At 49.4% G+C, this 14,854-nt stretch overlaps 1 protein-coding gene across 2 annotated transcripts in view; it reads left to right on the top strand.

Moving 5' to 3' along the window:
- Nucleotides 1-2,375: 2,375 nt before the first annotated feature.
- Nucleotides 2,376-14,854, top strand: part of Trappc9 (trafficking protein particle complex 9) — a 464,527-nt gene continuing 452,048 nt past the window's right edge. For both annotated transcript variants that reach the window (XM_032916426.1, XM_032916420.1), the window contains exons 1-4: nt 2,376-2,677; nt 5,432-6,024; nt 11,566-11,711; nt 13,178-13,306. In XM_032916426.1, the coding sequence (XP_032772317.1) occupies nt 5,441-6,024; nt 11,566-11,711; nt 13,178-13,306 (859 nt within the window). In that variant the 5' untranslated portion in view covers nt 2,376-2,677; nt 5,432-5,440. The remainder of the gene's footprint in view (nt 2,678-5,431; nt 6,025-11,565; nt 11,712-13,177; nt 13,307-14,854) is intronic.

The raw sequence follows: 14,854 nt of genomic DNA, 5'->3' as shown, positions 1-14,854 counted from the left end.
TATGTACGTGACTAAGTCCATGCCTCCAGAGGGCCCCTAAGTAATGGGATACTGGGGTGGGAAAAGGTCGGTAAGACACAGAAGAGGAAGAAAAGAGAAGATACCTACAAGAAAGTAATGAAGGTTGGGTGTGTTGGCACGTGCCTTTAACCCTGGCACTGAGAAGACAGAGGCAAGAGGATCTTTGTGAGTTTGAGGCCAGCTTGGTCTCCACAGCAAATTCCAGTAGCACAAAGGCAAGACGGCTGTACTTACTTTGCCTTACAAAGTAAGATTCTGTCTTTAACACAAAAACAAAGCCCAGTGGTGGTAGCACACACACCTTTAATCCCAGCACTGGGCAGGCAGAGACAGGTGCATCTCTGAGTTCGAGGCTGGTCTGGTCAACAGAATGAGTTCCAAGACAGCCAGGGCTACACAGAGAAACCCTGTCTCAAAGAACTAAAAACCACACAACCAAGTTAAAAAAAAAACAAAACAAATAAGCAAAAACGAAAACAAGCAAACATCCTCCCCCTCCCAAGAAGAACAACAAAACCAAAACCTAGGCAACACTTGGTAACACTGTGTGCCCCAGAGTGCTCTGCACTTCTTGTCTCCAATTCTAGTTTGAATTTGGGCAAGGGTATTTGTTCCCCACAGTACTGACTATTTTAGAAGTCTTTCCCCACTTTAACTGTCCAGAAATGTCCTGCAGGCACTTCGTGTGTTTTTAATTTCCCGATCTTCAGAGGAGACACTTGGGAAATGTTACAGATAGTAAAAGACTCCCGGACACTCCAGCTTGGTGGCCTCAGACCGTGGCAAGCCCTTTCTAGGCCAACCTTGTTCCTCTTTACTATTCTATTCATCTTCTGCTCCACAGTGGTGTTCCCACCCCCACATAGGTGTTAGGACAGTGAGATAATACAGTGGGTACATCAGAAACAGGAAAAGGATGTACAAAAAAATAAGCAACGTTTCTTATTGACAGCCCCCCAGTTAGTTTTTCAATTTGCCCATCTCATCTATTTATAGAGAAATTAAAACAGAAAAGAAGTTTGAAGGAGTTGGACATGCCCTGGAGTGAGATCCTTAAATAGCGCTAACCCCTTGTTTGCTCCTAGCCAAATGGCACAAACCCCAATGTGCAGCATAGCTCTGCTTTGAGGCTATGTGATGAATAAGTGCTAAGCGTGAGTCTGGCTGTTGGCACTCAGACCTTCATATACCAGTTGGTTTTCCACTTTTCCACTGGCTGAGACAAGAGAAGTGTATTATTGCATTAAAAATGTGAATCATAAAATATGTTATAACTGGGTACCCGGATGTGGTGGCACATGCTTTTTGGTCCCAGCACTTGGGAGGCAGAAATAGGTGGATCTGTGTGAATTTGAAGCCAGCCTGGTCTACAAAGTAAGTTTGAGGACAGACAGGGCTATACAGAGAAACCCTGTCTCAAAAAACAAAACAAGGGGGAGGAGGAGAAATAAAATAGCATGAATACATAGTAAATACATTGTTGCTAGCTTAAAGCAGCTGTTGACTCAGACTACTCTTCCTTTGTGCTTGCTGAGGGGTCCACTCTGGTTTTCTATTATTATTATTGTTGTTGTTGTTGTTGTTTTGTTTTTCCACGCAGGATTTCTCTGTTTAATAGGCTAGCCTGAAACTGACAGAGATCTTCCTGCTTCTGCTGGTCTTAAAGGCCTCTGCTATCACCACCTGGCTACCATTACTATTTTTTAATGTATTTTTAATAAAAAAGAAATGCATGCATATGGTAGAAAAAGTTCAATCAGAATTCTGTAAACCCACAAGGGAGAGAGTTTTCCCTTCTGTCTTTGACTTTCTGGAGCCACTGTTAGGGATGTACATTGTAACCTCTATACACTCCTTTTTATAAACACACGGGGACTTACAACCGTCAGTGACTTCCTACCCTTCCAAGAGGCTCAGGAACCTTTAAGGGATGGATTTACTGCTGGGGTCCACGTCAGGAGCCTGGTTTTACTGAAAAGGCAGCTAGTCCTTAAGGCTTCAGCTTAACCTCACTTTTCAGAGGTAGCACCTTTAAGCATTCTTACACCACACATATCTACTTTTCCAACCTGTAGGTGGGTGGGAGGTGGTGTTTGGGGTATCAAGTCCTCTAAGGATTATATAGCTTGTTTTACTCGTGTGTGTGTGTGTGTGTGTGTGTGTGTGTGTGTGTGTGTGTGTGTGTGTTAGACCCGGCGGTTGATAGCTAGATAGCTAGGGGTCTTGCCTAGGTGTCACCAGGGAAATAAATGCAAATCCAGCCTGGAGTGGGTGACTGGCAGTTCCCACGTAGGCACCTCCCCCAGTAAAGGTTTCTGAGCTCTTTGCACCTCCTCCGGCTCCTCCCATCTCCCAGTCCCTTCCGGCTCCCTCTCTAGTGCCCTCCACTTCCTTCTCTTTCCACTAGTCTTCTTCCACTCCAGTCTTCCAGTGCCACTCTTTCTTCCTTCCCCTCCACTCTTTTATCCCTCCTCCCTCTTCTCCGCCTCCCTCTCAGCCTCCAGGTCTTCGGGAAAACTCGGGGCAGATCTTAGGCCTGAACACGACTTGCGCACGCGCAGGAGCTGCGCCGGCTCGACCGGTGGTTCTGAGGTTCCAGGCTGCTCAGTCCCGCTGCCCTCCAGGCCTCGGCTCCTGCTTGGGGCCACTGCGCTGTGTAAGTGCCCGGCTAGGGCCGCGCGTTGGGGTTCCTGGCCGGAAGGGGCTGACTGGGGGCTTAGCCCGGTCTGCACCTGCCCGGGTCCCTTGCTTGTCCGGTCCCTTGCTTACCCATGTTCCCCCTGCTTGCCGGGTCCTCCGCCTGTCAGGTCTCCTTGTCTGCCCAGGTCCCCTGCCCAGCCCGGGACAGCCTGCTACCCCGTGGCCAGTCGTTTGGCGCCCCGCCTACACCTGGGGTGCGGTGTGCACACCAGAAGGATCTGCGTACACCTCTCCGGGATGGTCTGCACCTGCACCTGCTGGTGGGCCATGCTCTCTGGCTCTGAGTCTTTCCTCTTTTCCGGTTCTGGAATCTGGAATTGGGCTGCACTGCACACCGTGCGCCACGCCCCTCGCCCACAATTGTGTGCCGGGAATGGGGTGCACCGTCCCTAGCGGCCCATTGCCTCAAACCCAACCCGATTTGCAGTTTCCCTGGAATGAGATCCTTGCGCTTTAAACTCCAGTTTGCTTCCAGTGACAGCTTGGGAGAAGTGTCACTTCCCATTGGCCTTAGATTTCACCTCTATGTTATATTCCCTCTGGTTACATTGTTAAGCAGAGCTTTCTGGTGTTAGGGGCCTTTAAGGGAGCTGAAACCAGACTCCGTTGAATTCAGGGAAAAAGCACGAGGCCGACACACCCCCTTTAAAGCAGTGACTTTGCAGAGTTAAGGAATTACAGTTGCTTCCTCATCTGCCTTGTCTGTTATTACCAAACAGTAGCACCAGGGGTATGACGTTGGAAACCTGAAGATTTCCTAGTGAGGTTTGGTTTTCTTCTTTTTTTTTTTTTTTTGGTTCTTTTTTTCGGAGCTGGGGATCGAACCCAGGGCCTTGAGCTTCCTAGGCAAGCGCTCTACCACTGAGCTAAATCCCCAACCCCGAGGTTTGGTTTTCTTTTAAAATTGTTTTAGATGGTAGACTATTAGTGGGGTGGTTGTAGTGTGGATATAATTGTCAAGAAAGTTAATCTTAAAAAAACAAAAACAAACCAAAAATGAAAACAGTCTGGCATGGGCAGGAGGATTGCCAGTTCAAGGCCAGCTGTAAGACTCAGAGTTAGAGGGGTGGGAGCAAGGGCTCATTGGTAGAGCACTTTGCTAACATGTGTGTCCCAAACACCTTGTACAGTCCAGGGGTTCCAGTATTTTCACAGTTATACAACTATTCTATTCCAGAACCATTCCAGGACAACTTTTCATTACTGAGAAAGAAAATCCTTACCTTTTAGCAGTCGCTCGTCATCACTGATCCTTGCCGGGGGGTGGGATGGGGATGGGGGTGGGGTGGGGGTGGAGAATGGAGAGTTTAGTTGTCAGTAGGTACAGAGTTTCCAAGCAATAAGATGGAAAATTCTGGAGATGGATGATGATGACATTGTACAACACTAAATACTCCTCATGCTTTTGGAACTATATGCTTGAAAATGGTAAATCTTAGGTTCATGTATTTTTTACCCCTGAAATATTTATTTTTGAGGTAGGGTCTCTCCATAACCCTGGTTGTCCTGAAACTCACCATGAAGACCAGGCTGGCCTCAGACTCAGAGATCTGCCTGCCTCTGCCTCTTGTGTGCCAGGATTAAAGGTGTGTGTGTGTGTGTGTGTGTGTGTGTGTGTGTGTGTGTGTGTGTGTGTGTGTGTACTGCCACGCTCAGCTCTTATCATTTCTGGTTTCTCTGTTGAGATCTAGTTCATGTCCAGCCCGTCAGCTCTCCGGCTTCAAAGTATCAGTCTGTGGTTTCCAGGTTATGCTTTGTTTATTTTTGTGCCCATGTGTGGAAATTGCATGTAACTGCAGTGCCCTTAGAAGTGGGAAGAGGCTGATGAATTCACTGAAGCTGGGATGACAGGTGGTTGTGGTATGAATGCTGGGTACTGAACTCTGGAATCCCAAGAAGAGCAGTATTATTCTTAACTACTGAGCTATCCAACTCCTTTGTCATTCTTTATTTTTATTTTTATTGTTTTATTCTTTTGGGATGGGGCACTCACTATGCAGCTCTGGGTGGCTTGAAACTTACTCTGTAGACTAGGCTAGCTTTGAACTCATAGAGAACTGGCAGCTACTGCCTTCTAAGAGGCTGGCATTAAAGGCACTTTTAAAAATATTATTTTTTTATTTTAAGATAAACTATGACTGGGTCGTCCAGGCTCACCAGGAACTCATGACTGGACTCTGGCCTCCTGAGAGCCATGCGTGGACCATACTTTGTCATTTTGTAGAGAGACCACATCCTCATTAGCAGTTCTACCTGGTCTTGCTCTCCTGAGGAATACACAAGTCCTCTGTGGTGGCACATCAGGAGTTTCTTAGCCACTCTTGCCCATAAATAGCTTGTTTCACAGTTAAATACCTGGTAGGACTTCTAACCAGAAGTGTGTTGAGCTTACATATTAAACTGAGGGGTCTCACAGAGTTGGGATAGTGATACTTCTGTTCATGAAGAGACTCCTATTTCTTCAAATCTGGGCTCTGGGGAAATCTCACTAATGCTGGTATATTTGGTCCATGGTTAGTTTCAACTCCTGCTTCTCACAGAAGCCTTGTAGGGTACTGTGTGAATCACTTGTGACTACCCAGAGTGATAGGCAGGGTTGCCTGTGAGGATAAAGAGTGTGACATGTCTCTGTCACCACTGCTAATGGTGTCAGGGTGAGTTCTGTAAGGCAGAGACATCTGTCATAGCCTCCTTTTTTTTTTTTGGGCAGGCCCTCAGGATGAGCGTTCCTGACTACATGCAGTGCGCAGAGGACCACCAGACCCTCCTGGTGGTCGTTCAGGCCGTGGGCATCGTCTCTGAGGAGAACTTCTTCAGGATCTACAAGCGGATCTGCTCGGTGAGCCAGCTCAGTGTGCGAGACTCACAGCGTGCACTCTTCATCCGTTACCGGCACCACTACCCGCCCGAGAACAACGAGTGGGGCGACTTCCAGACGCACCGCAAGGTTGTGGGCCTCATTACCATCACCGACTGCTTCTCGCCCAAAGACTGGCCACAGACCTTCGAGAAGTTCCACGTGCAGAAGGAGATCTACGGCTCCACGCTCTATGATTCCCGCCTCTTTGTGTTTGGGCTGCAGGGTGATGTGGCTGAGCAGCCCCGCCCGGATGTGGCCTTCTATCCCAACTACGATGACTGTGATTCAGTGGAGAAGCGCATCGAAGACTTCATTGAGTCCCTTTTCATTGTGTTGGAGTCCAAGCGCCTGGACAGAGCCACCGACAAGTCCGGGGACAAGATCCCTCTTCTCTGTGTCCCCTTCGAGAAAAAGGACTTCGTGGGACTAGACACGGATAGCAGGTAAGTTTATGTAGGAATGGTTGACCTAGAAGCCCTGGGTTTGGCCTCTTCTTACAAAGCAGGCAAAAGTACTGCACGGGCCTGCTGCAGGAAGGAGAGCTCAAATGTGGTCCATTGGCCACTAAAGAAGAGGAGTCCCTTAGGGGGTCAGCACATACACTCCTGGGTGTCACAAATCCCCTGGTAGGACTCCCGCACCCATCACTCCTTGTAGAACCAGGCTGTGGTGAGCTGGGATGAGCTGCGAAAAAGAACATAAAACAGACCGGGAATAATTTTTTACTTTGCTCTATGTTTGATCGAAAAGAAGGTTAATATTTATTTTAACTGTTTTTATGTCATGTCTCAGATAGCACAGGTCGACCTCCAACTCTTTAGGTATCTGAGAGTGATCTTGAATTATCATGTTCCTCCTGCCTTCACCCAAGAGCTAATAGCATTATAGAGGAGTACCACCGTCCCCAAGCTGTTTTAATGCTGCGCTGGGAGCAGCACGCTAGGCAAGCACTCTACCAGCTGAACCACATCCTTATCTCTGCTTCTACTTTGTAACCTGTGGCCACTGGAGCAGGGCCTGGGGGCTTACACCTGCAATCCCAGCTCTCAGGTTTGGGAGTTTAGACAAGACTAGGCTACATAGTGAGTTTGAGGCCCTTCTGAGTTACATCAAACCTCACAACTACCACAGACAAGCAAAGCAAACTGTAGCAACTACACACTGGAGTTAGCCTGTGGCTGGTGTTTCCTCGGTTAGTTTGCTGAGTGCCCGGATGAGTAGCTGAAGTTGGACAGGTTATTGCTGGGCTCTGGGAGCAGAGCCGAGTTCTCTGACACCCAGGCCAGGCACTCTGCAGGTACCAGGTCTCTTTTTAAATCTCAGAGCTGCAGGAGGAGACGGACCCAGGCACCCTTGGAGAGCCGCCAATGTATGTGGAAGTGTCCACACGCTCTGCATACCAAGATGGAGCAGGACAAAGACTGTGGGCTTTGTCTCTAGCGTGCTCCCTGTAAGCACAGGCTCACCATTATGGATTTACTCTTGAGGCCATTTCTTGTGCTCATAGCCCGCTGCCTGCCCATGTCCCCGTCTTGCCACCGGCTGCCAGCAGACGAGAAAGATGCAAACTCAGACGGCAGCCTTTGCCCAGAGCTCTTCCTTTTGCACAGGGAGAGCTCTGTGCAGCTGCATCGTCACTTGAAGGTGTGATGCTCTCAGGCAGGAGCCCAAAGAATTGAGCCTGTCCTGCTTCCTCTGTGGAACTCAGATCGTGATCTCCAGTCAGGCTCAATGACATCGTGTGCCTGCTGCAGCAGCGTGGGTGCCGTAGAGTAATATGCTTCTGGAGTTATCTAGAGTCATATAGCGACTTTCTGTTTGACAGTGAGTCTGACACAGAAATCTCACGGAATCGAGCATAGGCCAAGAGCAGCCGTCGGGGTTGGAAGCAAAGAGCAGCCCTGTCGCACAGCCTGGGGTGTTTGGCAAGGTCTGGGAGGAATCTTCGTGTCTCACCTGGAACTGAAGCTCTGGTGTATCTCAGGCCCTGCTCTCTTTCACCTTTGCAGCGGGCTTGTGATTTCCTGGCCTGGCTCTCTAGAAGGAAGGGTTAGAAAGCTAGATAGCTACAGAATCAGAGCTGCTGTTCTAGACATGCTCACTCCAAAGCCCCTACTCAGGTAGACTTCGGGTTTGAGTGAGGGAACGATGCCCATCCAGCTGTCTTCATCACAACTCCATAGTCTGTTTTCTGAGAGGCTCTGGGGACAGGACAGAGCCTCACATTTGCCTGCCCTTCCTGGTAGCGTGTATACACGTCCAAAGCGAAATGACCTGGTGTCCATACTTGAGGAGAAGTGTCTGGACACAGGGTCGGTTTTAGTTTGCCCCAGTAGCCGTAAGGTGATTGTTCCCACAGAGCAAGCCTTCCTCTGAGCATTGGGCGAGCATGGGCGTGAGTCCCACACTGACACAGGCCAGTCATCAGGGGTTTAGTACATGTAGTGTGTAGCTCTCAGAGTTATTTTTGTTCCTGTACGTTTCTAATTTTGCTTGTCCCTCTTTCTTTTCTTTCTTCCTTTCTTTTGTTTTCTATCATACCGCCCTGTGAGTATGTTGTTGGGTCTGAAAAGGTAGGCTGTGAACACGCCACCGAGAAAGTGGCTAGTTCCCTCATGTGCTGTTCCCTTTGCCGCCATTGCTTCAAAAGCCAACACCGCTGCCTAGTTTCCTGTGTGTTCTGAGCAGTCCTTTAATTGTTAATTTCTTTCTTTTAGATTTTAGTTTCCTCAGCCCCTAACCCATTGGTGTTTGATGTTTGTCAAAAATACTTGCTCCAGAGACCTTTGTGGTCTTTAGTATTTGGTGACAAATGAGCCTTACTAACTCCATTTTGTTTTGAGGGTGCGAGATGCTGGTTTATCCGGGTGGCTGCAGAGGTTTTCATGGGGTTGTTTTAACATGGGACACCAAGAGTGCAGCCCCGCTTGACCCCAGGCTTGGAAGTGAGTGAGGCATGCGGCGGGTGACTGCGGCTGTGGGATGTGCATGGTGTTGGGGCTGCAGGTCAGACATGTGGGAAGCAGAGCTGCTATGGGGAGCTGCCTGCCTTCTCTATTTGCTTTTCCCTGAGGGGTCCATTCCGTATTCCCTTTTCTCAGCAGCTCCTCCCCAGAAAGGACAGAGGTCATTCTAAGTGAATAGCAGTCTCACTCTTTAAGAGGGCTCAAGAGAGACTTTCCTTAGACCAGGAAGCAATGACCTTTCCAATAGCTAGTTTGTTGAGACTTGAGTATGTGAAGACCTGTGTTTACTGACCACTATTCCTTCTCTGCCTGCAGAGCTCTGCCCAGGCTCTCCCAGGCAGGTTTTCCTCCCTGATACAGGCAGCAAAGCCCTCTCTGCACAGGGGAGGAGGCTGTTGCCATGCCACTTACCTGCATCACAGATCTAGACCCCCTCAGCAGCTGAAGTCAGCCTTCCAGGATGCTCATTGGCTGAGCTAGTCTCCACTGTGCCACTCTGGTCCTCCTGATTGGAGGACAAGGGTCTTGTTCTGCATCCTGCTATAGGACACAGCCTCTGAGGCTCCATGTACTGCAAACGCTTTCATATTTCATTTACTTTGTCTCCATGGAGATAGGCTGGACTTGCTGAGAGGCCCTCTCCCATTCTAGGGCCGCTGAGCAAAAGGAAATTATTGTCACGAGTTCAGGGAGCTGAGGATATGCTTCAGGGAAACAACAGGGGTCCTACTGTGGTTACAGAGCCTTTCTGTCCCTCACTAGGTCCTGCATTTATTCATGTGACAATAGCTTGTCCTGGGCTCTCCTTTTCTCATCTGCTTACTCTAGCAGGCTTGTCACAGAGACCTTCAGAGATCTGTGTCCTGGCCTGTCCTCTGGGTTTCCCTTGTGGGGAACAAGGACCTGCCTAGGTGCCCCTTGAAGGAGAAATTGCCTTTCTTAGTGAAGACCCCCTAGAAGTAGTATGGCACACAGCTCTGGGCACTTGCTGTATGTCAGGGTAGGTCTTGCTGTGTGTCTAGAACCTTAGAAATAGATGAGCTGATCTGGGGAGCCCTTTGGAAGCTGGGGATGGGAAGAACCCCAGTAGCAGGAGATGAGGAATATGGTGTCTTGGGGTAATTGGCATGTGGCCTAAAGGTGTAGTATATGTGGAGAGTTGTCTGTCCATTGTGAAAATCCTGCTGTGGCCAGATGTGAGTGACTCGGGCTCTGGTAGTGGATGGGAGGTGGGAGCTTGTCTGGAGCAGTTTGGGTGGCTGTAGTGACAGGAGATGGGTGAGACCATCCTCAAGGAGGGAAGGGCCCCAAGTAGGGCAGGATGGAATTTCCAGCTAATGCCCTGTCCTTTCTGTGGACCCACATGGGAGATTGGGTAGGGGGATCCGAGGAGAGTGGAGATACAGGAGTAGGAGAAGACATCTTGGTTAGTTGTGGGAATCGTTCCTGTGATCACAGTAGCTCCTAGGGAGAAGGCAGTGTGAGTTGCCTGAGTATTTGCAGGCCCAGTGCTCTCTGGGGAAGAGGAGGGGTGGTGAAGCCAGCACAGCTATCTGTCAACTCCCCCAAATCCTCCCAACCTGTGTACCTCATGTTGCCAACAGCGTCCAAGGTGGGGGCAGCAGGCCCACTTTTGCAGAGTCAGCATTCTCAAGGCATTGAAGTGATTGGTCCAGCATCGCACAGCCAGTGGGTGATGTAGCAGGATTGAGGTTCAGGTTGCTCAGATCTTCTCTCTACTGAGTCTGTTCCAGGATGCTTGAACTTAAAGCAGGCCAGTTTTAGAGTCTTAAAAAACAAAACAAAACACAACTCCTCCTGTAAGTGCCCAAGCTCTGTCACAAGCTCAGAATTCCTTGGTAGTGAAGTGGTACCAACCCTGCCTGAGAGACCCAGCCATGCCCCACGCTCCCTCCCCCCTCTCTGAGAACCAGGTCTCTCCAACAAGGACATGGCAGGAACAGTCAAACACGACGCTTTTGTACTTCCCTTTCACTGCGGTACACCGTGTGTGTGAGGGCCTGTGGAGGGAGAAGACAGTGCTGGATCCCCTGGAGCTGGACTTACAGACTACTGTCTGCTACCACACGGGTGCTGGGAACTGAAGGAAGGTTATCTGGAAGAATAGCAAGTGCTCAGCCATCTCCAGCCCGCAGAGTGATTTCCCCGCTCAGATAGTGAGGCTAGGCCCAGGCAGTGCTGCTTGTTAACAGGACTGTCCTGGTGTAGCCCTGTGGTCAGGGAGTAAGCTAGCAAACGCCGACGCACCTTTGTGCAGGCTTGCCTTAGTTCTAATAGCATCGAGTGTACAGAAGCTAAGTAGTCTGAGAGCCAGGGGGCACTGATGGAGCTGGGCCAGACATGGCTTCACTTCCTGTCGGGATCCGCCAGTCCCTTTGATTTAGTCAGGACCTTACCCACTCCTCTATGGCTCATTCTTGAGAAGAATTGCTTCCGCTTAATACAGCTGCTGATTGCTCTTGTAAAGGAATCACATCTTTGAAGCTGGTTAATATTCAAAGGGTTAGTAGTGTTTTCAGAGGGCAAGCCTACTCCATGTTGTGAATTGGTCCATAGCGCGTCTGCACCAATGTTTGAAGAACCCAGCCAGACAGCTGACCAATGATGTGCCCCATCTCTCTCTACAGAGTAGTCCTAGGGCTGAAGTTAAAAAGGGGGACATACTGACTTATTTAAAAGCAGAGACATATATATATTCTGTGATAATGTTGAAACTGGAGCTATCAGAGAAGAAGGCTCCTGCTATATCAGTGTCTGAGTGGGCAGTGGGAGTGGCAGCTACAGAGTACTTTAGAAAAACCACAGGGCAGCACAGCTTTGAGGTGAGGACCCCTGCAGCTCACATGACTGGCAATGACTGCTGCTGGCTTCCAACCTTAGAGCCTAACACTGGCTTCTCAGCATTTGTTAGTGGTAGAAACTTGCATCATGCTCAGCCCTGTGCCGGGGGAGGAGGGCAGCAGTAACAAGGCATTTCCCTTGGATTTTATCTTCCAGACACTATAAGAAGCGGTGCCAAGGACGCATGCGGAAGCACGTTGGGGACTTATGCCTCCAGGCTGGGATGCTGCAGGACGCCCTGGTACACTACCACATGTCCGTGGAGCTCCTGCGCTCAGTGAATGACTTCCTGTGGTTAGGGGGTAAGACTGGCTGAGCAGATGGGTTGACGAGTGGAGGTGTCCACTGGTATTTATGAGGAAACAGCACAAAGAAAGGGGGGGAGGGGAAGCAGGCAGTGCCTGCCGATTGCTTTATGGGGTCATCTCCACGACATATCTGCTGTTCACTCTGCACCCGGCCTGCCCTGCATCCTCTGAAGGAGGCGTGTTTTTCTTCTGCCTGTGCCCTCGGCCTCTGCATTGGCTGCCATTGCTCATGCCCTCGCATATCACTGCAGCGTCTATTCTTCTTGCACACATTAGGGATCCTGAAGATGTAGCCGCCAGTGAGAGAATTGGATGCACATATGTGTTCAGGGCTACCTTATGAAAGAGACTGGTCCACAAATGTCGGGTGCTGTTCTAGCTGACATAGATGCATGTAGGATATGGGGGAGGGTAGTTTGATCCTAGCTTAGAGATATTGTATCTCGTTTTGCTTTGTTTTTCTCTGTGTAGCTGTGACTGTCCTGGGATTCACTTTGTAGACTAGGCTGGCCTTGAACTCAGAGATCCACCTGCCTCTGCCTCCCAGATTCCGGATCCACCCTGCTTAGAGCTATTGGTTTTAAATCCATCTCTGTCTCTCTGTCTCTTTGTCTCTCTCTCTCTCTCTCCCTCCCTTCCTCCCTCCCTCCTCTTATTTTTCCCTCCCTCCCTCCCTCTCCTTTCTTCTTCCCTCCCCTCCCCTTCACTTTTCTGTCTAGGATGGATCCTTGCTTGATAGCCAAGCACTCTACCACCACTTTCCTCTGTATCCTCACAGTCTGGTACAGCACCTGCAGTATAATGCGTGTAAAACTACTGGTCGCTTAGGGCTGACGGGATGACTTAGTGGGGAAAGGTGCTTGCTGCCAAGCCTGATGACCTGAGTTCAAATCTCAGTACCCACAGAGTGAAAGGAGAGGCCTAAATCTCCTAAGTTGCCCTCTGACTTTGACACACACACTATGGCACATGCCCTTGTCCCATCCCATTAAATAAGTAAATGTAACAAACCAAACAAAAGAGCTCTAAAAACATGATGATCCTATGAACATGTGAGAAAATAAAAATTTCCCTGCTTATTCAGGCCACCAGTGAAGCTTTGAGCCTTGCTAGTGTCTTGTGTTGCCTTCCCTGACATGGCCTGCAAAAGGTGGGTGGCGTATCTCTGTGTGCTGCAAAACTAGTGATTTTTCTTTTCAATTCTATGAGACATGCTCTCACTCTGGCCTGTAACTTGCTATGTAGCCCAGACCAGATTCGAACTTACAGAGACCCACTTGCCTTTTCCTTTGCCTTCCCAGATTAAATTAAAGGCATGTATGACCATGCCCACCTAGTGATCTTTACCTGTGGACTTTGTTTTAGGGGAATTGGCATTTTCCGATAAGCTGACTGTTTGAGTCCTTCTGAGCCCCTGCAGGTGACTTTACCAATCATCTACGCTTCTCTTCACCACCCAGCTGCCCTGGAAGGGCTGTGTTCCGCTTCCGTCATCTACCATTATCCCGGAGGAACTGGCGGCAAGACCGGGGCTCGGAGACTCCCAGGCAGCTCACTTCCCTCAGAAGCAGCCAACCGACACCGGCCAGGTGAGCCTGCCTCTCTCCAGCCTGCACCCGCTGCAGTCTCTAAGGAGTCACCTTGTTCTGACTTCTCCTTTCCCTCAGGTCTGATGAGGTAGGAAGATTCTGTGTAGTCTGAAATCCCGAAGGAGACATTTTCTTCTGGCTTATCGGCCTGACTGGTACAGGGAGGCTTTACATACAGTGACCACTGATTTCTAGGCCCTTGTAGGAGTTCCCTGGCAGAGTGGACTTGGGTACCTATGTAGTGAGTAACATTGGTCCCTGGAGTCAGTTTTAACAGATGCAGGGACCAGGGATATGTCTTGTTTCCTTGAAAATGTCCTAGCTAGTTAATGTTGTTTTTCCAGCGATTGGTTCCAGTGAAGAGCGAAAGACTTCTCCAGATGAGGGGCCCACAGGTGCTCATTGAGATTGTGCTCCTAGTGTGTTCCTGGCCACTTTCTGTGGCTGGGCAGTGATGAGCAATGCCTAAGTCAAACCCAAAGCTACTCTTTGGTCTGTGAGACTTAGAAAACCTCAGTGAAGAGTAAGCCACATTTTCTCCTTAAGGGGGACGACATAGTGTCATTGCCAAACACAGCTCTTACTCCAAAGGGAGGGGCATGGTTTATTATTCATTCCATGTATTCATTTAATTTATTATTGTTGTTACTGTGTTTTGAGACAGGGTTTCTCTGTATAGTCCTGGTCGTCCTGGAACTCGAGCTGTAGAGCAGGCTGGCCTTGAACTCAGAGATCCACCTGACTCTGCCTCCTGAGTTCTGGGATCAAAGGTGTGTGCCACTATGCCTAGAACAAAGGAGATAGTTTATTCTGAACCAAATCTGAGTGATTGTAGGCCACGAACATAGATTCGGCTTGTCCCAAGTGACCTTTTCCCACTATGGAATGGTTACATTTGCCTTTTGTAGTCACAGAACCAGAGATAGCCATAAATGGGTGAATTCATCAAAAACATCAGCGGGGACATCAGTTTGGGGGTTACAGCAAAGCAGGGACGTCTCTGCAATAGGTCTCAGTAGCTGTCTGATGACATTCATAGGCTTTAGGGTTGGTGGAAGGTAGGGGTCTGCTACATTAATACATTACAAGATAGTCACAAGAACGCTGGCTCAGAGGTGGTAGGGAATGGCTGTTAAGGTGCTAAAGGCAGCCCGGGATAATTTTGGATCTTGATCTGTTACAGTCAAACTCTGTAGTCATGGGAGTAGTCATTCAGTTGGTCTGTGGACTGACTTTCTCAGGAAACTTCAGTCCCCAGTACTGGATGCTTTAGGAGAGGAGTCAGAGCGATTCTGTCATCACATGGAGGGTGCAGAAGCTGCTAGGTGTACTGGGTGCTGCTCAGATGAAGGCACTCAAGGGCCCTTTATGCCTGTCTGCTAGAAGCCCCAGAGGCATCTCTGTTATTGGAGTAGAAAGGAGCAGGTTGAGAGGCATTGCTGAGAGCAGGGAGGGATCTGCCCTGGCCTTCCGGGCTTTGATCTCCCCCAGATGCTGGGTAGCTGGGTATAGCTCACACCCTGCTGTGAGACCACTGCCTGTGGAGTC

The sequence above is a fragment of the Rattus rattus genome, chromosome 1 (genome assembly GCF_011064425.1).
Source record: "Rattus rattus isolate New Zealand chromosome 1, Rrattus_CSIRO_v1, whole genome shotgun sequence".
NCBI lineage: Eukaryota > Metazoa > Chordata > Mammalia > Rodentia > Muridae > Rattus > Rattus rattus.
Note: the sequence above shows the minus strand (reverse complement) of the source record. Positions and strands in the feature narration are given on the sequence as shown.